General features: G+C 49.6%; 13 protein-coding genes across 13 annotated transcripts; 9 read left to right on the plus strand and 4 right to left on the minus strand.

The window, feature by feature from the left end:
- Positions 1 to 1,635: 1,635 nt before the first annotated feature.
- Positions 1,636 to 2,574, minus strand: N7455_006434 (NmrA/HSCARG family protein; the record flags this gene model as incomplete). The annotated part of the gene is made up of 1 exon (XM_040956908.2): positions 1,636 to 2,574. The coding sequence occupies one exon, from the start codon at positions 2,572 to 2,574 to the stop codon at positions 1,636 to 1,638; it is 939 nt and encodes a 312-aa protein (XP_040812621.2).
- A 517-nt stretch (positions 2,575 to 3,091) lies between these two features.
- On the plus strand, positions 3,092 to 3,564 carry N7455_006435 (uncharacterized protein; the record flags this gene model as incomplete). Its single annotated transcript, XM_065605359.1, has 3 exons — positions 3,092 to 3,160; positions 3,185 to 3,339; positions 3,408 to 3,564. The coding sequence occupies 3 exons, from the start codon at positions 3,092 to 3,094 to the stop codon at positions 3,562 to 3,564; spliced, it is 381 nt and encodes a 126-aa protein (XP_065461213.1).
- Positions 3,565 to 3,663: 99 nt separating this feature from the next.
- Positions 3,664 to 4,309, plus strand: N7455_006436 (uncharacterized protein; the record flags this gene model as incomplete). Its single annotated transcript, XM_065605360.1, has 3 exons — positions 3,664 to 3,765; positions 3,875 to 4,054; positions 4,115 to 4,309. The coding sequence occupies 3 exons, from the start codon at positions 3,664 to 3,666 to the stop codon at positions 4,307 to 4,309; spliced, it is 477 nt and encodes a 158-aa protein (XP_065461214.1).
- Positions 4,310 to 4,757: 448 nt separating this feature from the next.
- On the plus strand, positions 4,758 to 7,484 carry N7455_006437 (uncharacterized protein; the record flags this gene model as incomplete). Its single annotated transcript, XM_040956873.2, has 1 exon — positions 4,758 to 7,484. One exon carries the CDS (start codon positions 4,758 to 4,760, stop codon positions 7,482 to 7,484), a length of 2,727 nt encoding a protein of 908 aa, XP_040812650.2.
- A 1,792-nt stretch (positions 7,485 to 9,276) lies between these two features.
- N7455_006438 (uncharacterized protein) lies at positions 9,277 to 9,925 on the plus strand (the record flags this gene model as incomplete). Its single annotated transcript, XM_065605361.1, has 2 exons — positions 9,277 to 9,365; positions 9,427 to 9,925. The coding sequence occupies 2 exons, from the start codon at positions 9,277 to 9,279 to the stop codon at positions 9,923 to 9,925; spliced, it is 588 nt and encodes a 195-aa protein (XP_065461215.1).
- Positions 9,926 to 10,461: 536 nt separating this feature from the next.
- Positions 10,462 to 11,624, plus strand: N7455_006439 (putative Coatomer subunit epsilon; the record flags this gene model as incomplete). Its single annotated transcript, XM_040956965.2, has 5 exons — positions 10,462 to 10,486; positions 10,544 to 10,922; positions 10,996 to 11,131; positions 11,206 to 11,444; positions 11,516 to 11,624. The coding sequence occupies 5 exons, from the start codon at positions 10,462 to 10,464 to the stop codon at positions 11,622 to 11,624; spliced, it is 888 nt and encodes a 295-aa protein (XP_040812581.2).
- Positions 11,625 to 11,821: 197 nt separating this feature from the next.
- Positions 11,822 to 13,110, minus strand: N7455_006440 (putative 6-hexanolactone hydrolase; the record flags this gene model as incomplete). The annotated part of the gene is made up of 3 exons (XM_040956992.2): positions 11,822 to 12,534; positions 12,666 to 12,811; positions 12,905 to 13,110. 3 exons carry the CDS (start codon positions 13,108 to 13,110, stop codon positions 11,822 to 11,824), a joined length of 1,065 nt encoding a protein of 354 aa, XP_040812545.2.
- A 1,008-nt stretch (positions 13,111 to 14,118) lies between these two features.
- Positions 14,119 to 15,803, minus strand: pmi1 (mannose-6-phosphate isomerase pmi1; the record flags this gene model as incomplete). Its single annotated transcript, XM_040957045.2, has 6 exons — positions 14,119 to 14,156; positions 14,215 to 15,195; positions 15,261 to 15,498; positions 15,551 to 15,642; positions 15,698 to 15,718; positions 15,773 to 15,803. 6 exons carry the CDS (start codon positions 15,801 to 15,803, stop codon positions 14,119 to 14,121), a joined length of 1,401 nt encoding a protein of 466 aa, XP_040812628.2.
- Positions 15,804 to 16,294: 491 nt separating this feature from the next.
- On the plus strand, positions 16,295 to 17,683 carry N7455_006442 (SAGA-associated factor 29 family protein). Its single transcript, XM_040957029.2, has 3 exons — positions 16,295 to 16,565; positions 16,703 to 17,225; positions 17,297 to 17,683. Exons 1-3 carry the CDS (start codon positions 16,391 to 16,393, stop codon positions 17,577 to 17,579), a joined length of 981 nt encoding a protein of 326 aa, XP_040812547.1. The 5' UTR covers positions 16,295 to 16,390; the 3' UTR covers positions 17,580 to 17,683.
- An 852-nt stretch (positions 17,684 to 18,535) lies between these two features.
- N7455_006443 (GTP cyclohydrolase II) lies at positions 18,536 to 19,723 on the plus strand (the record flags this gene model as incomplete). Its single annotated transcript, XM_040956998.2, has 2 exons — positions 18,536 to 19,636; positions 19,694 to 19,723. The coding sequence occupies 2 exons, from the start codon at positions 18,536 to 18,538 to the stop codon at positions 19,721 to 19,723; spliced, it is 1,131 nt and encodes a 376-aa protein (XP_040812569.1).
- A 488-nt stretch (positions 19,724 to 20,211) lies between these two features.
- On the plus strand, positions 20,212 to 21,895 carry N7455_006444 (bZIP transcription factor; the record flags this gene model as incomplete). The annotated part of the gene is made up of 2 exons (XM_040956957.2): positions 20,212 to 20,686; positions 20,736 to 21,895. The coding sequence occupies 2 exons, from the start codon at positions 20,212 to 20,214 to the stop codon at positions 21,893 to 21,895; spliced, it is 1,635 nt and encodes a 544-aa protein (XP_040812527.2).
- A 352-nt stretch (positions 21,896 to 22,247) lies between these two features.
- N7455_006445 (NAD(P)-dependent oxidoreductase) lies at positions 22,248 to 23,487 on the minus strand (the record flags this gene model as incomplete). The annotated part of the gene is made up of 4 exons (XM_040956940.2): positions 23,338 to 23,487; positions 23,092 to 23,280; positions 22,569 to 23,038; positions 22,248 to 22,506 (listed from the first exon to the last, which is right to left on the minus strand). The coding sequence occupies exons 1-4, from the start codon at positions 23,353 to 23,355 to the stop codon at positions 22,248 to 22,250; spliced, it is 936 nt and encodes a 311-aa protein (XP_040812584.2). The 5' UTR covers positions 23,356 to 23,487.
- A 357-nt stretch (positions 23,488 to 23,844) lies between these two features.
- N7455_006446 (actin-related protein 2) lies at positions 23,845 to 25,746 on the plus strand. The gene is made up of 7 exons (XM_040957022.2): positions 23,845 to 24,104; positions 24,166 to 24,212; positions 24,274 to 24,417; positions 24,518 to 24,743; positions 24,801 to 25,366; positions 25,424 to 25,501; positions 25,557 to 25,746. Exons 1-7 carry the CDS (start codon positions 23,927 to 23,929, stop codon positions 25,641 to 25,643), a joined length of 1,326 nt encoding a protein of 441 aa, XP_040812614.2. The 5' UTR covers positions 23,845 to 23,926; the 3' UTR covers positions 25,644 to 25,746.
- The last annotated feature ends 74 nt before the right edge of the window (positions 25,747 to 25,820 follow it).

Below are 25,820 nucleotides of genomic sequence, written 5' to 3' on the forward strand. Positions count from 1 at the left end.
GTGGCTTTCGAATGAACCATTTGGATGGCATTTCTCATGGCGGGTGAGCTTCAATGAAGCCAAATACCGAAATCCCACATCAGAGATTGCAGCTGATGTTCTCCAATCGATTCGTTGGTCATTTCAGTACACAGGGGACACTGGGCAGTCCTCGACCGTACCGCGGGCTACATCTAATGTATGTGTGATATTCTTTTCACCCGTGTATGACATGGAGGTACTTTTCTCTCGGATCGATGCGAGAGATCTGATGGAATTGAGCTTCTGGTTTGGTTAGGCGCGGCGTTGTTGATCGATTCTGTGGCTGTTGCTCTATATTAGTATCCAGATAACTGCTTAGAGCACACTGAAACCTTACCATTGGTAGGGCGGACTTCTTGTTTTTTCACTGCCCCAGCAGTATCTTGTTCTTCCTGTATCCCAGACAAGTACGAATCCTGTGTCTTCATGCCCAAATTCGTGCCCACAACATTCTGGTTGTGCTCCAGTTTTCATAATTCTTCGCCGGGTCCTTTTCGAGATGAGTGTTCCATGAATGGTGTGGGGCGACGTGATGATCGATAAGGGGATATAAGATCTTGCGAGTGAGAACAGGATCGTCAAGTCAATTTAGGGAAGAGTTGTTACCCGTTAAAGCGAACTCGGATATTTAGGTGGAATCGAAGAGAAGGAACGAGAGACGCAAGTTGAAGAGGGTTGGGATAACAAGTGAAGGTGTGAAGTAACTTCAATGTTGACTTTACAATATATAATACCTAAGGAAGAAACCCCGAAGGAACGGTAGATGCATGTTCCGAATACAGTATAGAAGGTTCGGAAGGACCAAGGGGGAGAAACCCATGGATCAAGCTGAGCTTCTAAGAGAGAAAGAGAGAAAAGGAGAGAGAGAGAGAGAGATCGCGAGAAGCAAAGGTCACATCTGCCTTAGGCAGGAAGCCTGCCTCGACAACAACTCGATCATCTCAGCAATTCCACCTAGATATTGTATTTCGGGGCCTGTCCTCATATTTTAATTCACTTTCGTATACACTAGTTATACGATACCAAAACATCACACATGAGGTTAGATTGAAGGTATTGGACCAGGACAGTGTCATCAACAGGATTAAAAACGTAAACTGAAGAGTCTTGTGGAACATCGGCCAATCTTTCGCGGCACCCAAGACAACCATGTTGCCTTCTAATATTAAGTAACTGTAGGAGACCCTCAATGGCATATGCAGATAGTAAAGAGCCTCCAAAAAGATATCCGAAAATCCACTCAAACACACATTAAAACCTCTACCTAAAAGAGTTCAATATAATGTCTCTCAGCTGAGGGTCCGCCAGATCAGACCGCGTGTCCAATGTAGATGCTCCCAAGTCTCAACCATATATCTACAGAACTTCCGGAACCCTTCTCTCACTTTCTCCCCCGAGAGCAAACCATTATTTATTGGTGGTACCTTCCCACGATAGAGTTGTCAGTGATGGACTCAGTGTTGATATTGAGATTATTGGGTAGGAAAGCTGCACTACGAAGAAGCCACCGAGTTATTGGACTTATTTTGCTATCCCAACATCAACTCTATACCCTCTTGAGGCTAGCTCAATCTAATCATGTTAAGTAAACTGACACTTGAAATGGTTACTTGTCTATACAAGCTGAAAGGGGCGTCTCTCCAAGTACTCCTCGAAAGTGGAGAGCTTGCCCCGGGCGCTTGCAGCAGCTTCTGCAACCAACGCCTCCGAGCCAGGGCCGAAATATCCATAGTCATCCATGAAGCTGAATCCCTCCGCGAAAACATCCTGGAAGAAAGGTAATCCTGCCTTGAACTCCTCAGCGGAGACCTGTTTATAGACGATGGGTTTGCCGGAACTCTTGGACAAGAGGGCGGTGATCTGCTCCACGGTGTATAGTTTTGTGGCAGCGTGGAGTCGCTTTCCCTGGTACTTCTCGGGTTCGGCAAGGATAGCGCCCACGAACTTTCCCGTGTCACCCACAGCATCCAGCAAGGGGAACTGGGCCTGGGGAGAGATATGACGGGCTAGCACGTAGGTACCATCGGGGGCCTGTTTGGGGGCTAAAAATGTTTGCGCCTGGAGATTTTCCATGAACGAGCCGAGGGAGACAAAAGCACTCTTTATAGGAAGAGTGCGAATGTATTCCTCGGCGGCGGCCTTTGCATCGAAGGGGATGACCGCGCTGTATTTGCCATTGGAGATATCGCGAATTGCTGGGAGAGTGCTCCAGATAAGATAATCGACACCTTGCTGAACAGCGACATCGGCAATCCGCTTAGCGTTAGCTAGCTCGACTTGGAAGGCGTCGGCGCTAAAGTCAGGTGTGGTCATAGCAAAGAGCGTATGCACACCGGTCAAGGCTGCACCTAGCGAGGCCGAGTCGGCCACGTCACCATCAACAACCTCGACATTCCCTTTCGCTTTCAATTGCTGCGCCTTCTCAGAGTTGACATCGCGGGTTATGGCCCGGATATTGTAGTGTTGGGAAAGCTCTGGGTCGTCCAGCACATGGTTCAGGACGGAGCTGCCTTGTTGGCCTGTGGCACCGAAAATAGCAAGAGTCTTGGCCATTGTGGGGTTTTGAGGGGGGCGTTGAAAGTTGAATAAGACAAGGAACTGGTAGAGTGATTTCAAAAGAATGGTAGGATGCGAGTATTTAAGGAATTGCTTGGATTACCAATGGAACGAAAAAGAGCGAGGGAACAGGATGGTTTGAAATCAGCTTAACTATTCTACAACGTGCCGGAGAGGGGGAAGCGCTACATAGATTATCAATTTGGTTCTAATTCATTTAAGGCAAAGTAGATGCTGTAGCGCCAGAACATAGAGGTCCAACCCCTATTAACAGCCGCAATTGTCAATCCCTCGGTGTATTCTAGGCGATACTATTGGCTTAAATTTATCAACTTGTCATGTCAGCAATCTATTCGCTTCTACCTCAAACCCTCCAACGTGGGGGCCATATCGTACAGGTGGACGGTGATGTCCATGTGAAGTTGGGAAAAGAAGAAGTCACCTACCCTGGCAGTTTCTGTCCGCTTCTACATCCCTCGATCCTCGTAGACTTGACTACCTGACCAAGCCATGGATGACTCAAAGCCAGTTGGCCAGAGATTCACTAAAGCACTACCGAAGATTGAGATATGATCGACGTCTCGTAATATTTGGGTTTTCTGACTAGATCAAACTGCAGCTGCACGCTTATCTCAGTGGGAGCATCAGTCGCCAATGCCTGCATGAGATCTGGAAACGCAAAAAAGAACAGAATCCCAATCTCGATGTAGAAGATCCGCTGGTGCTAATGCCTCCGGGCAAGGTTGATTATACACTGGAAACGTAGGTGTCTGTGTCTACTCTCGACAATGCTGCAAAATCATCACTTTCCAATCTAATGAAGGCTTTAGGTTCTTCTCAACGTTTTCCAAGCTGACCTACCAGCTCTGCAACGACCTAGATAGCTTGGTATATGCCACCAACTCAGTCCTCGAGGACTTTCTTGGAGATGGAGTGGTGTACCTCGAGCTACGGACCATACCAAGAGCATCTCCCGGCATCACTTAAGAACAATACATCAACTCGGTTCTGGATACAACCGAGAAATTCCGAAGCAAAACTAAACGTATGTCCGTGTTTGTAATTCTAGCCATCGATCGCGGCAGTATGACAGCAGCAAAAGCGGACGATATTGTCAATCTTGCGATCGAAAACAAGTCGCGCGGGGTTGTGGGGGTGGATATATGCGGCAACCCAACCAAAGGCGATGTCAGCTTTACAAAGAACCATTTGCGAAAGCCAAGGCCAATGTGCTAGGAATCACCTTTCACTTTGCTGTGACCACGCAAGCGAGCTATCGACCCTTCTTTCTTTCCAGCCTGACCGACTGGGCCATGTTATCCATGTGCCCGATGAGATCAAGAAGGAGATTGCGCGGCGCAAGCTCAGCCTGGAGCTGTGCATTTCTTGCAACGTCCATGCGAAGATGATTAATGGGGGGTTCTTGGATCACCATTTCGGTTATTGGCGACACGAAGACTGCCCGATCGCATTATGTGTAAGTTATTCCAACACAGATGGAGATATATTCTCGTTCCCTGACTCTTGATTTCCACAGACCGATGATGTGGGGTTTTTCTGTAGCCCCGTCTCCAATGAGTACTTGTTGGCCGCACAGCATTTTGGCTTGAGTCGTACTGATCTCCTGGACATGTGCATTAAGTCTGCAGAGGCTATTTTTGCTAGTGAGTACCACAAAGGGAGAATCCAAGGGATGCTTGAAGTATTTGCTACTCGATTTGACTCTGCATGAGGGGTTGAAGCTGTATGGGATTTTTGAACGTCGTTCTTCATCATCACTTGAAGAAGATGTCTATGAATATTCATGGAGTGCAATCAATCTGAGCCCTCCATTCTCATATCCCACAGGGGTTCTCGTACTTTGACCAGTTGACGCTATACCTGATTAGGTGCCCGATAAAAGGAGAGGGAGTTATGCCCAGGTGGCACAAATCTCAGCCTCAAAAAATATCAAAACCTCAATCGGGTGCCCGCTTGGATTTTTCCTTTGAGAATATTATGTCACGTTAAAATTTCCAAGGTTATAATGCTTCATCTATGACTGAATGTTGGGAACCTTTGTATATCATGTAAGGCGCGGCATCTCCCGAACTCCACGTTTCAACTCTCAACCTCGAATTATCTTCTCGACTTCTCATTTCAGTCGGACCTTCTCTCATAAAATTCAAAGCTCCAACACCATGGCAAATGGAGCTCTCCCACAGACTCTCAAGTCTATCACTGCCACAAAAATCAGTGAACTCTCCAAGCAACGCGCCCTATTTGATCTGCGCAAAACCGAAATTCTCGCAGTTGCCAAGGCAGCCCCAGATCTGCGCACCCATGCTCAGGCTTTGCTGGATGGAATATCACGCCTCAAGGGATTCCCCGAGGATTCACTCGACAAAGACGACGTAGATTTAGATGCTGATTCCTTTGATGAGGAATCAGAAGACATACTCACTCCACGAGGAGTGGGTCGTTTGCAGCCGGAAGATCATACGAACATTCGTCGCTTTCTTCTGCAAAGTCGCCACGACCCTTCCATCTCCCAGGCAGCTCTACAGGATCGTATCGATCAGCTTGAAAAGGAGCTGCGGTATCTTGAGATAAAGCACGAGCACGGTGCTTTCTACAGCAATTTGGTCAAAGAATGGTTGTCGGAATTGGATGGAAGCATTACTTCCACTGCGAATGAATCCAAATCCACTGAATCCGACCCAAACTTCGAAAACGTTGGACGGGCAGAAATGCATGAGCAACGGGCGACTTGGGAGTCCTTGGTTTTTAATGCTGCGACCCATGTGAACGAAAATGCAATTCGGTCCTACCTCAATGATCTATTCACCAAAACCAAGCTTTCTCAACAGGCACTTAAGGATCTTCGAGCAAGTATCCAATCGTTTGGCACAGACCTGGTCTCAAAGGGCGAGTGGCTCGATGTAGATGAACTCAAATGGGTCTCTGGCGCACTGCTTAAGAGCGACATCCTCAGTGACGAAAAGACAGCCATTCTGAAAGAGTTCATGCGGAACACCGAGGTTGCCCAGGAGGTGGCAGATGTGCTCAACATGCGCATTGCCTCGCTCGAGAGCTGGACATGGACCGGAGACGCTGATGGTATTTCCCTTGAAATGCGCCGTCAGCTCAACGGTAAATACCGCGTTTTCATGGATGAAGACCTTCTCGATGCCCTTCTGCTACAGTATATCGGAACGAAATGGGCTGTCAAGCTTCGGGAGGTATTTGAGACATTCCTACGTTCCAACGCTTGGAAGACCTTGCAGGAAGATATCCCCGAAGAGCACAGGGAAATGCGCAAGTACTTCCTTGGCCAAGAAGCCAACTCAGACTCCGGCAAGATCAACGAGATTCGAAGGAAGACATACACCGACCAGTATTTCATGAGTCAACTACCAGATTCAATCTATGAAGGCGTACGGGAATATGATGCCGCAGGGTCCGACACAAACAACGTCCTGGATGCAAAGCATTCCCTTCTACACCTCCTGATCACAGAATCAATCATCCATAAGCATCAGCGCGGCGACTTTACTGCAGTCCGGTCGGACTTTGAGTGGTTTGGCCCTTCAATGCCCCATGCCACCATGCTCACCGTGCTAAAGTTCTTTGGGGTCTCTGAGCTGTGGATCAAGTTTTTCGGAGTATTTTTAGAGGCTCCACTCAAATTTGTCCAAGATGGAGCTGATGCCTGCATTCAAATCCGCAAGCGTGGCCTTCCAATGAGTCATACGCTCGGTGACTGCTTCGGAGAATCCGTTCTCTTCTGTATGGACTATGCAGTCAATCAGGCTACCGAAGGCGCCTTCCTGTACCGGCTTCATGATGACTTCTGGTTCTGGGGCGCAGAGAAAACTTGCGTCAAGGCATGGCAGGCAATGGAGCAGTTTAGTCAAGTAATGGGTCTGAAGTTCAACGCGGAGAAGACTGGAACTGTGCAGATGGGCTTGAATGACACCCTAAAGGAGTCCGCCCTTCCCACCGGTGACATCCGCTGGGGCTTCCTGGTTCTGGATGCGGAGAAAGAAAGGTTCATAATCGACCAGGCCCAGGTTGACCAGCATATCGAAGAGCTTCAACGACAACTTTCATCCTGCAAAAGTGTGTTCGCTTGGGTACAGGCATGGAACAGCTACTTCGGTCGCTTCTTTACCAACAACTTTGCAAAGCCAGCCACTTGCTTCGGTAGGGACCATATTGACATGGCCATTGCCACGCTGAGTCGCATCGAGCGCACACTCTTCAACAACAGCTTAGATGATAATAGTTCATCCGATCAAATCAGTGGTGTCACCGACCATCTACGGACTGTGATCGCAGAACGGTTCGATATCCACGATCTTCCAGATGGATTCTTCTATTATCCCATTGAACTCGGCGGCTTGGGTCTTCTCAATCCCTTTATCACACTACTCGCCATGCGTGAAAACATCAAACAGACCCCCCGCAAGCTACTGCACAAGGCCTCTCTGAGGGATGAGAAAGAATATGAAGCAGCCAAGGAAAAGTTCAAAAAGCACGGCTCTGATGTTAGGAGCCAATTTTGGAGCAAATGGGGCGCTGACTCCAAGTCATTCATGTCCCTGGAAGAGTACAACCGGTATGCGGAAACATTTAGTCCTTCCCTTGTGGATGTGTACACGCAACTCACCGAGGTGCCGAGTGAGACGAGCCTGGCACTGAGTTCGAGCTTCCAAAGGGAGCAGAATTCCCTTGATCACAAGTCTTCTAAAGACTCTATCAATGCCCACTGGGGAACAATGACGCCCTACTGGAGATGGGTGGCGGAGTTGTATCATGAAGGGATGGTTCGTAATTACGGTAGCCTGGCTGCTGTGAATCGCGAGTTTATGCCTCTGGGTGTCGTGAAGACCCTGCGGGAGGGTAAATTCAGATGGCAGGGCTAATTGAGGACCGCGGGTCTGAATTGCTTGACGCTTCCGTGACTTCGTGGCTTATGGCTTTCGGATGAAGCAAAGCAAATGTATTTTTAACATAGACAAGGCAAATAGAACAATCTACCTACTACTCTAAATATTGACATATGTAACCCCAGATTAGCTCACTCATATAAGGGCTTCGTCCAAATGTCATCCAATCTTCAGGTAATTATCAAAATATTGTACCTCGCGTTTCAAGCCCTGAATTACGCTCTCCTTGCTCATACAAACGCAGTTCTAGAATTCAGAAGATCAACCAAGGTAACACGAAATCGATCCATTTCCTCTTCAAGGGGAGATGATGTTAATACCCTGATCACTAGGCATGATTTTAGCTAGCGGGTCATGTCATTGTTTGAGTATTTCAACACATACGAATGCCGCAAAGCTGCTTATATGTCCGTCCATTACATTAAAAAAGACCCTTGCATGTGCAGAAGACCTAAGAAGTACTGTTAGAATCCCCAATTTGTGGGATAATCAAGAACACATTTCGCACTATGGATTACACTCAACAGGAGTTTCATGTCCTGGCTCTGGCTCTTTGAAGCAACAAAAGCCAATACCGAGCCCGCTTCTAGATCCTGAACCTTGTCCTATCAAACCCTGAGCCTATGTCGAAGTTATTTCGCTCCTAATAGAGCGAATATATCTTGGTATCGATAATACTGTAATCTATATACTGTTGTAGAGACTACTACTAAGGAGGATAGAAAGCAAAGGAAGAATCATGATCTATTCAATACTAACAAACCAGGGTATTTATACACAGGAAAATCAACCAAAGAAGGACCAGTCTATTAACAAACAAGCATCTATGGGACGGTCCAATATATACTATATCTCGCCTCTTACACTTTCCGGAGGAATTTAGGTAGGTTATCCTTAAGATAATGGTATAGGCCAATAGTAAAGATATCATCCTCGTAATCCTCGTTTATTAAATGTCTAGCAATATTCGAAGTCCCGGCTACTATTCGTCTTCTTTATCTCTTTCCTTCTCGTGGATTAAGAGACGCTCTCCCCGATTAATAGCCCGTACCACCAAACAAGCTTTAGAGTGTGATGAGGTTGTAGGACTATCTAATGCTGCTCACTTACTACGTATATGCAGTTACCTAGACCCAGCTCTGTACCTTCATTTCCGCTGAGCTTCTAACCTCCACTCCTGCACTGAGATATCGTCTCCTACATCTGCAGTCTTCCATCATCACCATGATGTATACAGCATGTCTATATTCGGGAAAGTGCGCTTTGTATGAATTTGTGCACTGGGTTATAAGGTTTGCCACGGTCGGTGTGGTACCTGGTTTTAATATGTACTTGCCTTGTTACGATGCCCGTGACGCTCTTTCCATCATCGCCGAAACACCTTTCGGCCCTGGTACCCATGGATGCAGCCCTAATTTATCTCTATAGGGGAAAGTATCTTTTAACTGTGCTCTGGTTTTATGGAACTCAACGCCGGCTCTCAAGAAGGCTTAGTAGTTTTTGAATAACGATCTATATATACGACCTTTGAATCCATTTCTCTTCTTCTGAATTCTTACTTCTTCATCTATCTCCTTTGACTATTACATTATTCTGCCATCAGGTATATATCCAATCTACTTCCAGTATACCTCAACTGGTCTTCACTATAGAGTATAATGACTACTCAATCTACCCCTGGGGATCGATACACCACCACCAACCCCAGCTCCAATCCCTTCAAAGCCTTTTCATATAAATCACCAAAGGCTACATACAACATAGCACGATGACATCCGTGCAAGTCTACTACGAACAGGCCGAGGTCCCCAACTGGTTCGATGCCATTTCTGGGAACAACGGAAGCACTGACCCAAGGTAAGCATCTATATCTAGCTCTCTTCCATGAGCTATACATTTATATTAACATAATTCGCAGGACACTTGAATTCCACCAGGTGGCCACCACTCAACACAGCACCCGCCACCCGGACCAACCATCTGAGTCCGAACAACACCCATCACCGCAGTCATCGCGCCGTTCCTCCCTCGACCTACGAGCTCTAGGTCCACTAAAGCTGGAGCATGAACCTCCAGCCGCGAGACTCATCGGCAAGTCATCTCTTCGTCGGCTGTACGATCGAATCAGCCAACACGACCCACGGCGAACATTCACCGAGTTCCGCAACGAAGAAGACTCAGTCTCGCTGGCCACGACCGCAACCGACTCGGAGTACGAACACTGTTTACTCCCATTTTGTGGAGCCCTACCACCGCAGTCCGGAGAATCCTCTGCAACCACCTCTACTTCCCCATCACCGTCACCATCTCCGCCTACCAACCACGAACCCCAGTGGTTGCCTCTTGTGGTTGCACGAGTTGTGTCGAGCAAGGCCCGCAAAGCATGTCGGGCCTTAAAGAAAAAGTTTTCTCGGTGATTCCGAGAGAAGGGAATTGGTACATGGTCTGTCTTGGATCATGTACCTCATGCTTATTATTGTCTGTTGTTGTTGGCACCCAACCAAATTGTGCCAGCAGAGAACACGGGAAGCGAATACGGGGTATTCTTTCCAGCTGGGGGATTTATTCCAAAGGGTTTTGACCCAGTTGGTTTTGACGAGGCCCCAATTTATGTATATCTCACGAATTTGTTAGTTTTGTCGTATGGGAATGTTGATGTTTGTCCCATGTTGATACCCTGTACACTTTAGTTTCTGTCGTGAAATGAATATATCTCATGCCTTTCAATCTCAATCATGAAAATGTAGAAATAACCATGGATTTGTAGATGGAGTGTTGAAGTTGAAGTGTAGATGATCGAATTGTATAGATCCAAGGCGGTCGGCCCACCTGCCCCGTGTTATCTCGGCAGAGTTGCCTCTCCACCATAAAGCCACCGTGAACAACTGCGGCCACAGGGCATCATCAACAACACCCATTCCCCTCGAACCCCAATTCTTCCACAACAGTCAACATGGATCCCTTTTCTGCAGAGGGCGGTAAGACTCCCATACCTTTCTCCAGCTCCGATCAGCGCTAATCCAGCTTCCCCGCAGAGCTCCTCAACATCCACAGCGCCTTCCACTCAGGCCAATACCAGAATGTGATCGACTTCGAGACCGCCGCGCTCTCCCCCGAGAACCAGCTCCCCGCTCAAGTCCTCAGACTCCGCGCCCAGATTGCTCTCGGCCAATTCGACGAAAGCCTCGCCGAACCCTCCATCGAAGAGGACAGCCCAGACCTGTCGGCCGTCAGGGCCCTGGCCCTGCAGTCCTCCGGCAAGACAGACGCTGCCCTGCAGCTCGCACAAGAACTCGCAGAGAACTACCCCGAAAACAACACCGTGCAGGTCCTTGCTGCTACCGTGCTCCAGGCCCAGGGCTACAGCGAGGAGGCGCTGGCGCTGCTGTCCAAGCACCAGGGTAACCTCGAGGCGTGAGTTACCTTCGTCGCAAGAAGACTGCGATATACCGGAGCATCTTGATCTGACAATCTGTCTGTATTTTAGCGTCTCCCTTATCGTCCAGATCCACCTCCAACAAAACCGGACCGATCTCGCCCTCAAGGAAGTTCAGGCTGCCAAGCGCTGGGGTCAGGATTCGCTGCTGGTCAACGTCGCCGAGTCGTGGGTTGGCTTGAGAGTCGTATGTTGATGAGAAACCTACAATCTATAAAACAATGGTGTATGAGTGCTGACTTATGTGTTTCTGCTGTACAGGGCGGCGAGAGCTACCAGTCTGCTTTCTACGTGTTCGAGGAGCTTGCCTCCGCACCCGGTACCTCCGCACCGCTCTCTATCGTCGGGCAGGCTATCGCTGAGATCCACCTGGGTCGTATCCCCGAGGCAGAGGCTGCCCTCACCGCCGCTCTTGAGAAATACCCTACCGACGTGGAGTTGATTGCCAATAGCGTTGTTTTGAATGTGTTGGCTGGCAAGCAGACTGAGGACCTGGAGTCGTATGTCCTCCCGTCGTGGCTCCATTTAAACGAGATAGTGAACTTGATGCTAACTTGTATCTCTCGTCTAGCCGGTTACAGCAGATCCAGCCCGCACACCCCCTTCTCACTGATATCCAGGAAAAGAGCGAGTTCTTCGATACTGCGGCTGCTAAGTTCTCTGCCAAGGTCTCATCGTAGAATAATCTAAATGCTGTTCCATATATTTGCTGTTTTGTTTAATCCGAGCTAGGGCAGCCTATCCTGCTTGTTTATGAAAAGACACGACCTATCTCAATCTTGCAATTGGTACCATATTTGGTTCCCTTATCTGTAATTTGGTATGAGACAATAGGAATAATAAAAGCCTGTTCCTATCCAACCTATGCTTAATAAAATCACAGTCGAGCAGCCAACCACCCTCGCAACTCCGAACGAGTTTGAGTCTCCTCCTTAACCATAGTATAAAACGGCGCATCATGCGATTCATCATCCCCAACAACAAAAGTAATCTCCCCAAAAACTGACTTTATCGTCTTCACAAACTCCTGAATAGGCGAAAGCAAAATCTCATCCCCACCAGCAAGAACCAAAATCCTCTCCGTCTTAGCATCCCTCCACCACTCAGCCGGCGCATTAAACGGCTCATTCCAATTATCCGCCGGCTTATCCCCGCGGTAAGAATGAGACCACCTCGTCAAACGCGCCGGTGTAATAATATCCTTCCACATATTATCCTTCATCGACGGCCACTCCGTACTAAAGTTAATCCAAGGCGCATACGTAAAGACGCCCGCTAATGGCGCCGACAGCGTCAGCGGGTCGATCTCCGCGTGCGGGTGAGATAGATGCAGCAGTGTTGCTGCGGTGAGGTTCCCCCCGGCGGAGTCTCCGCCGATAATCACGTTGGCTGGTGAGCGGCCCGTCTCGTTGATGATGTAGCGCAGAGCTTCGACGGCTTGGCGGAGTTGGGTTGGGTATGTTGCGTGTGGGGTTAGCGTGTACCGTGGGAAGAAGACGGCTAGGTCGTGGCCGGTTTCGTTTAGGGCTTTTAGCATCTCGATCCAGAAGTCGAAGTAGGCTGGGATGGCGGGCATGGCGAAGCCGCCACCTGTTTTTATTGGTTAGTTTTTTCTTTTTGGTTTTGCTTGTATTTGTGGATATATGCAATGTTGTGATTAGGGTTTTTGCTCTTGGGTGGGAATTTCTCCGCGTGTTACACAATCGAGATTGGGGACGCACCATGGTAATATATGATCACGTTCTTGGCATTCTTGTTTCCGATCCAGTGGCCCTCTGTATCATGTGGAAGTGTAACGGTCTCGGGTTGGAGACCGCGCTTCTTCATGACGGTTTCGTAGCTCGCTGAAGTTGGCGGCATGAGGTACCTATGCGACAATACGAGGTCAATGGATTATACATTCTCATTGTTGCTTTCTTGAGATTTATATGCAAAATAATTGAGACAGAGGACAACATACTGTGTCTGCCGATCTGACCTTCGCTCAATGGCTTTCCGAATCACGACGGCCAAGATGTGGTGATCGTAGCGCTTGGGGCTGGCTTTACCCCGAAACACACCAGTAATGGCAGCATATACCATGCTGGCGTATATGGATAGGTGCACGAATGGGATATCTGCTTTTTCCCAGAAGCCGAGTTGGGGGACACCAAGATTGGACGACATTGTGATTTGAGTGATTGAAGCTCTTGGAGAAGTGGAACGGGGAAGTCTCAACTGAGTCTCAGCTGAGTCTCGGCTTTATAAGCTGCCCAGGTATCTCTCCCCGCTCTTTAGATTCTCTCGGCTGTGGGGCATTCAGGAACTGAAGCCGCCGATTGCTAATTGGTTCCAAGGTTGTTCTCCGATCCACATCGTGGCGTCTTTAAGGTACCGTTGGCATTTCAATGGGATTTTGTCTATCTTGAGTATGATGGTATTGGAGATCCAACTTACTTTGGCATATAAAAAAGAAGCAAGGGAAGTGTTCTATAAGAATTCAAACAGGGACAGACCTGAGGGGAGGCACATTGGACAGTCGTCAAAGAATTATGACACCCTCCAAAAGGAACCAATCTGATGTACACACCTCTGTCAATGCAGCGCGACATATGGATTGGTATCGCGGGAGATAGTGTGTCAGAAGTCTGCTCGTCTTGTTCAATCTACAATACTACAACTAACGAACCAACATGGCCAGAAGTTCATCGATGGGTTCGAGAGCCGCCGGATTTCGACCGAGTCAAGCTGGCCAGGCGAGCCATCGGAACAGTCGCGTGCTTGGTCAGGAGGTTCAACACGCAATACCTTTGTCCTCGCATGAAGAGAATATGGCTTTTTGCAGGTCTTGCTCCCTCCAACCGTGACAACGTCAACTTCTCGTCTTCTACGAGCCATAATATATATATATATATATATATCGGGTGAAAGAAAGTTAACAAATTTGATGAAGGGAATTCGAATGTTCAGACTTGGAACGTAACAAACAAGTAATCCGATAACTCCATTGGTGCAAAGGTCGGTCTCTTTAGATGCCCGTTGGCACAATATGTCTGAGACCTTGAGTGGTTGCAACTACAGCCTAAACATTTCCAAGTTTGTCATTTGGCATTGCATTGTATTGTTTTCGTAATTTTGTAATTTTGTAATTTCGTTATTTCACACCGGAATACCATCGTGTATCCCATGTGCACCTCACAGGTTTGCGCCAATCCCAGAACGGCGAGTTTCATCTTGACGCCACAGATTAGAATACGAAAACTTAGTTACCATTGACCTAGTTTTCCTCACCGGTCGGGGCCAATTCACAGAATGCCTTGTAGGTCGTAAAGACATCGTCATCGCCTTCACCGCTGCCGGTGTTCTCAATCACACATTCAGCGGTAGCGCCGACGAAGAAAACGTAGCCCTCCTGGACCTCCTCGGTCTTATTGCCGACAGTGATTCTACCCTTGCCGCGTGTGCAAATGAAGATACTGGGGCCTTCGATCGGGTCGAAAGTGGCCTTGGCGCCAGTCCGGTTTAAGTCGGTCTTGATAACGCTGAACTCGTCGATAGGAGGGTCATAGAGCATGGCGGACGAGGCGCTGGAGTAAGCAGTGGCGTTCAGGATGACATACGGGTAGTCTGTGGCCTGGATCTTCTGCTCCTCGATTGGTGCATAGGAGTAGGTCAGCATCTGGGTGAGGGTGTCGACGTCCTTGAATTTCGGGGTGAAACCGGCTCGCACCACGTTGTCAGATGACGCCATGCATTCGATGATATCACCGGAGATGTAAGCGTGGATGTCATCTGCCTTCAGGAACATACCCTCGCCAGGCTGCAGCTTGACGAAGTTGAGGAAGAAGAAGATGAACAGACCGATGTCGTTCGGGAACTGTCCGTCCAGACGCTTGGCAAGCGCAGCCAGCTCGGCGGGGTTGGTAGGGTTCGTCTCCACCTCACCTGCTAGGGTTGCAAAGCTATCGGGGCTGTTATCCGCGGTCGAGATAAGGGCCTTGCAGGCTGTCTCTACCTTCTCGGATGAAGACTCCATCAGAGTGGTGAAAAGGGATCGTAGCGCTTCCTTGTTCTTTTGGATGACGGCAGGATCCTCTGAGTCTTCGTTACCCTTAACAAGCTTCTCGAACTCACTCGCTGCCTGGTCACCAACAAGGGTGCGGAGAGGCTCCACAGCCTTGAGGAAATGTGTGATCTCTGCGAGCGGACGGAAGCCACACACACCCTCGAATGGAGTGATGGCAATGGTCATTTCGGGCTTGTGATTGTCATCTTGAAATTAGTTAGCCGTGTTTCCGGGTGCTCGTTTATTGGTTGTGATCCCGATTATCACTCACCGGGATAGTTCTTTGGGTCTCGGGCATGGAGCTGCTCCGCAAGCTTCTTGTTGGGATGGGCCTGGATGCTGAGCGCTTTACGGATGGAAAGCACCTTGAACAAGAACGGGAGTCTGCCTCCAAATCGTTCGCTGATATCCGTCGACAGCAGGGCCTGGTTATCCTGAACCATGTCGAGGAGGCTACGCTGGGTCTCCACATCCTTAGAGGGAAGAGACGGGTGTGTGCCCATCCAGAGCTATGAATTGTGAGCCCATTGCCTTTAACATTGCACTTAAGCTCTCACTTACTTCGGCATAGGGCTTGTCGGCCTCAATCGCAAAATCCGGGGCGGCTGTTGTGGCCGCATACTTTGCCGCTGCCGACTCTTGGCCGACCTTGCCTATGACGGGTTAATCAGTGCGGGGAACACAATCTCGCCAGTGGTACTAGCTTACCCCAGTCGTAGCTGTTGACGCCTAAAGATCTATATATCAGCGGATGTTTCTTCTTCTAAGCATCTCCAAACTTACCACATTGCAGCCGAAGTAGTGGGACCTGCATGTTGAAATGTATGTTTGGGGAAAAGCGGGAGGGGCAACCAGAAACTTGGGATTAGAAATACCCCGCCAAGCCTTCGGTGAGAAATGTTGGACAGGGTCGTTTGATCTATGACACACGTTCAGAGCTTTATAGGGAAGATTGGTCTGGTATTTCACTGAGATGGCTTTTTGTTTCTGGGATTTACGGAGTATCCCAATCTGTCACGGAATGCCGAATCAGGTACTTCCGCAACCGTCCGTCCAGTTATAGCCATAATATACAGCCGCATTGAGACAGTATACTTGGAATAAATTCAATAGGATCAAAGTCTCTTGATGTTTATCACCAATATACCCATTGAGAAGACAAAAATTGACATTATACAACTGTCAACGTTCATTACATCGACAATGTCATGTCCCAAAGTAGTCTAGCGTATCAACTCCGACCGCCCACAGGACGGAGCCCTTATCACCGCATCTCCAACCTTTTGAATTAACAACTTGTTGCTTCAAATCTGGAGTTCTCAATACCCTGGGGTTCTGGTCAGCAGTAAGCTGTTCATACTCTTTACACATTCCTTGCCCCACCTTGTTGGTAAACGGAGGATGTCTCGCAACCGCCCCCGACCCAGAGACAACGGCTTTGGCAATAATGAGGAATTGGAGCTCTGGACCAAGATCTGCCAGGATATTCGAAAATCTAAGGAGAAGTTCGATCAACAGAATTCATTGTCTGCGCAGATTAAAACGTTGGTAGACAAGATCGCGCACGATGGCAACCGTGAGTCCCCCCCGCACTAGATCCATCGGCTCTATAGCCGACACCGCAAAGCTCCAATATGCGCGTCACTTGAAATTAATCCGAACAAATTCAAGCTTATTATCAATCACATATACTAACATTGCACTGCCAAGCAGAACCAACCATGGCCGAACACGACCAACTCGACAACTGGCTCCGCCTGAGCCAGAAGCTCAGCGAAGACGAGCGCTCGATCATGCAGGACGAGCCATGCGATGTAATCAAAAATTTAGAACTGCTCACTGCATTGCGCAAGGCATCCGAAGCCGAAGCGCCTCCAAATCGGTCCGCATCGTTCAACAAGTCTCGAAAGAAAAGAAATGAAGTCGAAGGTTCGGTGACCGACTCCCCCAATGCCTCGGGGGCTGACAAGACCGCACGCTCAAAGGGGACCGTCCCACGCAGCGCAAGCGTCTCGTCGAGCACGCAAGCCCGCGAAGGGGGCCGCCAGGATAACGTTATGGTCAAGATCGAGGAAGGGCCGTCGGAGGGGACCAAGGGCACTGTCGCAGAGCGGAGTGGTTTGCTGGTGGTTGGGGCTCAGGTTGTCTTTAAACACAACAAGAATAAACAAGGTGTCGAGGGCGAGGGGATCCAATGCATAATCAAGGCTGTTACTGGTGACGGACCGAAGAAGCGGTAAGTGATGTTTGGTCGTTCGCGTTTCGTCTCAATTTACATTGACTGACGCGCGTCTTGTCTGATCCCAGATATGATGTGCAGGACCCCGAGCCGAATGAGAATGGTGAGCAGGGGGCGGTTTACAAGACTACGGCTGCCTCTCTCATTCCCATTCCTCAGCTCAGCACCCATTTAGCTGCGTACCCGGCTGGCAAGCAGGTCCTTGCGCGATACCCGGACACCACCACCTTCTATCGCGCCGAGGTGATGGGCGCAAGGAAGGACGTCTATCGCCTCAAGTTTGAGGGTGAAGAGGACGATAAAGAGATGGAGGTCGACCGGCGCTTTGTGCTGGATATTCTGGGCAAGTAATCCCAAGCTGTTTCTATGATCTGATGTGATGATGATACCATTTAAGCGCGGCGCTATCTGGAGTTCGAAGGCCTACCATGGATATGGAGTGCTTTCATCTTGACTAGATACTTTAGTTAGAAAGAACAAAATCCTTTTTTTGAAGTTATGATAATTTCTGTTCTTGGCTTAGTGGCCGGGGGATCTACATGGAAAAAGCTGGGGTCGAACAGAGCAGTTCTAGATGCCTACAACATAAGTTTTCTATAACACTTCGCGAAAGCTCATATCCCGGAAGACAATCTGCTAGCTTGGCCTCTTGACGAGGGTGGGACTATCGATGGGAGTCTGACAAAGTTTGATCGCACATACTACCTTTCGTTCTCGACGAATATACGATATAGACCAATATGATCTGAGATATGGTCTCCATGTCTTTGAAAACGGTCAGAATATTCAGAGCACTAATGGTACACATACGAGTTGAATACTGGTGGCGTGATAAAATGCCGCGATTGTTTATCATTTCCTCCCCCGATGTCGGCTCCGAATTGTTAGATTGATGCATATAGGTGAAGTGAGAATAATATTCAATGGGTTGAATTTGGGCCAAGGAAAAGCCATGCATTCCATAGAATAGCGCAATTATAGATCAAACAAAGCTTGAATAACTTATGAAATCTTGACTAAACAATTATCCTGCCCTACTGGTAGGTGGACCAAGGCCCAGAAGAATGTGCTAGAGTAAGCGGTGACATATAGATGACTCAGCCTTCTTCTCCTCATGCCGAGGGAGGATAGCCGGGGCATAGTCTACTTCGCAATTAAAGCTTTACATTGAACAGACTCCGTTTTGTATTTCCGTCAGATTAATGCACCCGCGCTATTCAATCCCTACCCCTGCACACTAGAGCTTCTGCAGTGAGCCTCACGCGTCACAAATTCCAACTACCCCGCCTCGCCTCTCCGCCGTCGCAATGACCGACCTACCGGCCCACGCCTCACCAAAACTTCCCCCGCGTACGCTGCCGAGCAGATCAGATGGACAATCAGATGATTCGAGTCAGGGGGGCATCGCAGCAGGCGAACGGACCCCGGCCCTACCGGAGTCATTGCTATCGCCCGCATTCACCCCACCTGCAACCCCCGGCGGCACATTGAACTTGGATTTAAGTCCCACAGCAGTCCTTCACCAAACCCAGGCAGCAGATATCGACCATAAGAGCCGGGGCGTTAAAGGCCCTAAATTACTCCAGAAGCTCCCAGCAGTGGAATGTATTGTGCGGGCACGAATCCCCACAACAAATGGAGCGGAAATGTTTCTACACCTCTACCACAATGATCTGGATGGAAAAGAGCATTTGGCAATTGTATTTGGAAACAATATTCGCAGCCGGAGCTTGGACAGTGTTCGGCCGGGGGAGACCGAGATGGACCGAATGATCCGGGGCGCGTACGTTGGGAAATTGCACCCGGGCAGAGTCAGCAGCCGGTATGATGACGAGCTGGCCGGGTCAGCCTCCACGCCGAAGCAGATCGAGCCGCCGCTGGTGCGAATTCACTCGGAGTGTTATACGGGAGAGACGGCGTGGTCGGCGCGGTGCGATTGCGGCGAGCAGCTGGATGAGGCGGCGCGCTTGATGTCTTTCCCCGTTGAGGATCTTGCCTCTGACGCGCCTCCAGAGGTCCAATCCCTCTCCTCACATTCGACAGGCGGTGTGATTGTTTACCTGCGTCAGGAGGGTCGTGGAATCGGTCTTGGCGAGAAGTTGAAGGCATACAATCTACAGGATCTCGGGTCGGATACCGTTGAGGCAAACCTTTTGCTCCGCCATCCGGCTGACGCTCGAAGCTATGGACTGGCCACGGCCATATTGGAAGACCTTGGCTGTGGTGTGGATGCCATCCCAGAAGGAATTCGTCTACTCACCAATAACCCCGATAAAGTTCGCGCTATCGAGGGCCCCAACCGGGAAGTTCTTGTAAAAGAGCGGGTGCCGATGATCCCATTGGCTTGGCGGACTGGCGGCCAGAAAGGAATTAAGAGCTCTGAAATTGAAGGATATCTTCAGACTAAGGTATGTTTCAAGCCGTTTCCCAGTTTGGGGTTGATACTAATATGTCTGCTCTGATAGATCTCGAAAATGGGCCATATGATCCAATAATCCCTTGAGCTTTTGGTTTTGAACTTTTGCCCCCATCATCACTCCCCTTTTCATCTGGCTTATGCTTTCTTTCTTGCATTGGAACTTACAAAAGCCTGTGTATATGATCGACACGACCGAATATTTTTCTCTTTGTGCATAATCTTGATCCTTCGGGCTTGTTCCGAAGTTGTGTATGGCGTTGATACTGTGTATATTCTTATTTTTTTGTGGCTTTGCTGCCTCAATGCTTCATGTTCATCACCAGCTTCTCCTAAATAATTGGAGTTTTGGTCCGTAGATATATAGTATTTGGAACAAAGATACATTGTCTGTTTATCGTCAAGAGTCCATTGAATCCGATTATCCCCCATTGCCGCTTGAAAGTTTAAACGTGATGGACTTCAGACATTCTTGACCCACATAGCATACTCACACGTCTTACTCCCCCAACTTCCATTCTTTGTTTCCCTAACTTGAATGGCCAATCTTAGCGCCTGTGTAAGGCAATGGCCACCCGCGCTACAAACGCCAATGAGCATGTGGCGCCTTCGCCCGACCTGCCTGGCTTGCCTCAACGTTCGCACCCTACTCCCCTCAACAGACCCGAAGACTCGCCAATTCCTCCCCGAGCGGCCTCGATAGATGTGGATGGACTCTTGGACAATGGCACAACATCAGGACGCAAGCGCAAGCTGAACAGCATGTCATCAAGAGGTGTCGCCAATCTCACTCCCGATCAGTTGGCCAAAAAGCGGGCCAACGACCGCCAAGCGCAGCGCGCAATTCGAGAAAGAACCAAGGGCCACATAGAAGCTCTGGAGCAACAGGTCCGGGACCTGTCATCACAGAAACCCTACCTTGATCTTCAAGCAGCTCTAGGCGAGAATGGGAGGATTCGGTCGGAGAACGCGGAGCTCCGCCAAGGGCTTAAGGCAGCAATGGACATTCTCCAACCATTGATCGCTAGGCCAGAACTGTCAGGTCAGTTGCGCATCTCGATGAAATTCAAGTCTCCAACTGATAAATATAGGCGCACCTCCTTCTCTAGCTATACCCAGGTCTATTCCGCCCTCTTCGCATACATCCCCAGTGCCGGACACCGATCACCTCACCCCAATTCCAGGCGAGAAATCATATGCCGAGTCCCTTGCCAGCCTTGATACGCCTTCTCCGACTCATTCTGCACCAACACTCGGGAGTCGGCGCAACAGTACCAATGGAGGTCCTCCGTCGGCCTCTCTCCGTGTCGCGTGGGACTCACAGCGCCATAATATCACACACGGCTTGAACCTCGGCTCAGATGAGCGTCTAGGGTTTAACTTCCTTATCGATGATCCGGATAGTGTTCCTAAAGTCGACCGGCTTCACGGCAGCAGCTCAGGAAACCTCCGATATCCTCAGCTGAATCCTCCGGCACCAATATACCCACATCCCTTGACTACTACCTCTGAACCCGGGCCACCTGCATTTGCCGCTCCGATACAAAATTTACCAGCGACATGTCCTTTAGATAACATTCTTTTGGAATTTCTTCATAGCCGGCAACGCGAGGCGGCTCAAGGCATCCCTAGGCAAAAACTAGCCGGGCCACCGTATCCGAGTGTCTCCTCGTTGCTGAACCCGGAGAGGAGTGTCTACTCCCATCCAGTCTCAAAGGTTTTCACAGATATCCTGCGCACCTTTCCAGATATCTCATCTCTGCCGGTGCAGGTTGCCGTGCTCTATACCATGTTCCTCCTCATGCGCTGGCAGATTTACCCTACGCAAGAGAACTATGAGCGACTCCCAGAGTGGCTAACCCCGCGCCCAACACAAATTCTCCATCCACACCCTGCTTGGATGGACTATGTTCCCTGGCCGGCAATGCGTGACAGGATCATTACAAATTATCAGAACTACCCGTTCGAGAATTGGTTCATTCCATTTACAAGCGGGATGAGGGTCAATTGGCCGTATGAGGACACGGACTGTTTGTTGTCAGCTGGCGACTCGGACGAGCTGGTCATCAACCCGGTCTTTGAACGGCATATGAGGAATTTGTCCAATTGGTCATTGGGGGCGTGCTTTGCGGAGACTTATCCCTCTTTGGCAGACACCGCACGAATCAAGCCGACAACACAGACAAAACAGACAACACAGCCCGACACCCCGTGCGGAGCAGACTCACCAAGAGACTACACGACTACTTAAGCAGGCTTCCTTCCAACCACTGTTCCACCTCTACCGAGTTGACCTTGGTTAATATTTCTTTTTTTTTTTTTCAATTCCGCGACTAATCTTTGGCGAAAAGGGAATCCTGGATTTTAGCAAGTGGAGTTCTTTAATTGGTTTTTGGGCGGATGTATGATTTTGTTTTTTTTTGAGCGGAGTCCCAATACAAGGGCAGAAGCATGTGAGAAGGGCCACAGGTCACCTCACCTGGTCATATACGCGTTGCCAACAAATGGTGTCTGCATAGACAATTTCCGTCTGGACCTTTAAACGAATACAAATCTTCAAATCAATAGATACTCTGTATCTTATGGGACCCATGATCTTAACTTTACTCTTTCCTGCTCTTCTCATTCCAAAACTCCAGACCAGCCTTCTGGCGCAGCGTCCCGTACATCGCACTGCTGTCCAGGCATTCCCCACCGTATTCTCTCGCGGCCTCCATGTTAGCCCGAGCAAGCTCAAGCCCAGGAAGCTCAACACCCCGCTCCTGGGCCATCGACATAGCATGTCTAGCATCTTTAATAGCAAGAGAAACCCCAAAGCCAGGACGGGAGTCCAGGGGTGGCGCGTAAGCGCCGGTAGTCAATCTAGAAACAAAGATAAGTATGAAGAGCCGCAATGCCAGCACTGAAACAATATTGTAACACACCTCTTAGAATACCCTCCAGCAACAGGACCAAAGGCCTCGCCAATGAGCTCCTCCATAGGACCAGTTCCAAGCCCGGTCTTCTCAGCAAAGACCTGAGCCTCCCCAACAGCCTCCATCATGTTAACAGTAACAATGTTACCCGCGATTTTCAGAAGCGAGGACTTTGTAGCATCCTCGCCGCAATCAATAACGCGGCGACCCATCACATCTTGGATCAGAGGCTTGACGGTCTCAGTCGCATTCTTAGGGCCACCAATAGCAAAAACAAGCTTGCCATCCACGGCAATTGGGTTCCCGCCGAAGACCGGTGCTGCTACGTACGATGCACCCTTGCCCTTCAGCTCCGATACAGCTGACCTTACGGTCTCGGGATGCACTGTTGAGCAGTCGATGAAGATCTTGTCCTTGAGGGACTGGCTTGAACCCATCGCGGTGGATAGCAGACTTTGGAGCACTGAGTCATTGGAGACCTGGGAGGGGTTTAGTTGCATTGATATGTATCCTCTCGGTAGAATCGGCTTACCATAGTGAAAATGATTCCACATTGAGACACCACCTTCTCGAAGTTGGGTTCTGGGATTGCTCCCAGCGCTTGCAGGGGTGATCCGCGCGACATCGTGCGGTTCGAGTAGATCAGGCTGATAGCCTTCTTCGCGGCTAGGTGGCGCTGCAGGTTGGAGGCCATTGCTAGGCCCATGGACCCGAGTCCATACTGTGTGCATGGTTAGTTGTTTTGTTCAAACCCGTAGATGCTCTAGGGGTTACTTACCCAGCCGATTTGTGGCATTGTTGCTCGTTGTTTTCCTCAGGTGTGGATTCAAGTCGGTCACGATTTTGTCTATAGACAACGATCTCAAGGATTGGTTCGAAGAATTCAAGCAAAATTTGACAATGCGGAATCTACTTGAGTAGGGCAATGCGATCTTTGTATGAGTCCAGGGAGGATAGGAAATGGTGGAGCGTGTGTTTCCCGAGGATATCGGAGTCGGCCGACAGGAAGCTCTTCAACGCTATCAACGGCTTCTGCTTGTATGGAGGTTAACTAGGCTTGGACTTTATTACTGTGGGGATATCATCCCTCTCTTTATTTATATTCTATACTTGGTGTGCCCTTGTAGTCAAGCCCTCGTGTATACCCCTTAATGTGAGGCGTTCCACATGTACTATAGCCTGCGTATATATTGATTTCAGCATCATCCCACCACTTATCAAGACCTCAAATGCATTATTTACATCCTAATCCATCATCTCTGAGCTTGTCTGCTCCAAGAATGTGGTGATGCGGTCACATACCGTCATGGCTGCGGCTCGCCCCCAGCTGTGGGGTGAATATCAGGTACGGTACGGTCACGTAAGTTATGATGCTCCGTCCGACGTGGGCTCGACTTCAGACATCCCCAACACCTCCGCTCTCCCCTGAACCCTCCTATTTCCGCTCATCTTGGGAGTTTCCAAATAGAATATCAGTCTCGACGGTACCCTCAACTCCCAATCGTCGAATCCCCAATTCCTCCAAGATGGCGGAAATGCCCATTGGTACACACCGATCCCCCCAGGCTACCGTGTCCCAGCTCCAAGCTAACAAGCTACTCCGCAGTCCTCGATGGAGGAACCGGCTTCCTCAAGGTCGGCTATGCCGCCCAGGTATGTCGCACGACCACTACAGTCCTTTTCTGCTCTTGTCTAATTTATATTTCCTCGCCAGAACTTCCCAGAGCACCAGTTTCCCTCGATAGTGGGGCGGCCCATCTTGCGAACGGAGGAGCAGGGCGGCGACATCGTGGTCAAGGATATCATGTGCGGTGATGAAGCCGCCGCTGCACGCTCAATGCTCCAGATCAGCTATCCTGTATGTTTATCTCGGGGGTTCTTGTCGCCTGGTTACTCTACCCCGCCCTCTCCGCAAACCAGGCAAGTGTCTTGTCAATGCCTAACCCGTGCTGCTTTAGATGGAGAATGGAATTGTCAAGAAATGGGACGACATGCAACACCTATGGAATTACACCTTTTACGAGAAGATGAAGATCGACCCCACGGATCGCAAGATTCTCCTCACGGAGCCGCCGATGAACCCGCTCAAGAACCGTGAGCAGATGGCCGAGGTGATGCTAGAAGGATACGGATTTGGTGGTGTCTATGTGGCGATCCAGGCGGTGCTGGCACTGTATGCCCAGGGTATGTGATGCAAGACAAGAGCGTGAGTTCGGGATCAATACTGATGTCATGTTATAGGTCTGAGCAGCGGTGTTGTTGTGGATTCCGGTGACGGTGTGACACACATTATCCCCGTGTACGAGTCGACCGTACTCAACCACCACATTCGCCGCCTGGATGTCGCCGGCCGCGACGTCACTCGCAACCTGATTGCCCTCCTTCTGCGCCGCGGCTACGCGCTGAACCGAACCGCCGATTTCGAGACCGTGCGCCAGATCAAGGAGAAGCTCGCTTACGTCTCCTACGACCTCGAGTTGGACAAGAAGCTTTCTGAAGACACCACCGTTCTCGTCGAATCGTACACCTTGCCTGACGGCCGTGTCATCCGCGTCGGCAGCGAGCGCTTCGAGGCGCCCGAGTGCCTTTTCCAGCCACACTTGGTTGATGTTGACCAGCCTGGTATGGCTGAAATGCTCTTCAACTGTATCCAGGGTGCCGATGTCGATGTTCGCTCTAGTCTATACAAGGCCATCGTGCTCAGTGGTGGTAGCAGCATGTACCCCGGTTTGCCCTCTCGTCTGGAGAAGGAATTGAAGCAGCTTTGGCTCACCCGCGTACTGGGCGGCGACCCAGAGCGCCTGAACGTACGTCGAAGAAACTCTGGCAAAAACAAAAGTACAGCTTGGCTAATACCTTTCTAGAAATTCAAGGTCCGCATTGAAGATCCCCCTCGCCGCAGACACATGGTGTTCCTGGGTGGTGCCGTGCTTGCCAACTTGGTTAGTCTCCTTTCTTTTCTTTTGACTCCGGCCCTTGCTAACACATTTTGCTCAGATCGCCGACAAGGAGGACATGTGGGTAAGCAAGCAGGAGTGGCAGGAACAGGGTGCACGCGCCTTGGACAAGCTCGGCCCGCGATGAACGGATTGTATTTAGCCGGTTCTTAGTCTGCTCCTTTTTTTTCTCTCTGATTTCCTGCTTCGCATTGTTTGCAAGCCATGTTGCCCGGGTCCTTTCCCCCCCCATCCTCTTTTTCCTGCCTCCACCTTCCCCCCATCATTGTCGATATACTCCGTCCATCGTGTAGTTTCCCCTGTC

The sequence above is a fragment of the Penicillium solitum genome, assembly GCF_028829755.1.
Source record: "Penicillium solitum strain IBT 25940 chromosome Unknown utg000004l_segment0_segment0, whole genome shotgun sequence".
Lineage (NCBI taxonomy): Eukaryota > Fungi > Ascomycota > Eurotiomycetes > Eurotiales > Aspergillaceae > Penicillium > Penicillium solitum.

Bases quoted from the DNA above. Each gene is read 5' to 3' on its own strand.
- N7455_006442 (XM_040957029.2), top strand. From the start codon at position 16,391: ATGTCTCGCAACCGCCCCCGACCCAGAGACAACGGCTTTGGCAATAAT. The intron at 16,566-16,702 runs GTGAGTCCCCCC...ACTGCCAAGCAG, and splicing joins GATCGCGCACGATGGCAACC to AACCAACCATGGCCGAACAC. The intron at 17,226-17,296 runs GTAAGTGATGTT...GTCTGATCCCAG, and splicing joins GGTGACGGACCGAAGAAGCG to ATATGATGTGCAGGACCCCG.
- N7455_006446 (XM_040957022.2), top strand. From the start codon at position 23,927: ATGATGCTCCGTCCGACGTGGGCTCGACTTCAGACATCCCCAACACCT. The intron at 24,105-24,165 runs GTACACACCGAT...GCTACTCCGCAG, and splicing joins GATGGCGGAAATGCCCATTG to TCCTCGATGGAGGAACCGGC. The intron at 25,367-25,423 runs GTACGTCGAAGA...ATACCTTTCTAG, and splicing joins GCGACCCAGAGCGCCTGAAC to AAATTCAAGGTCCGCATTGA.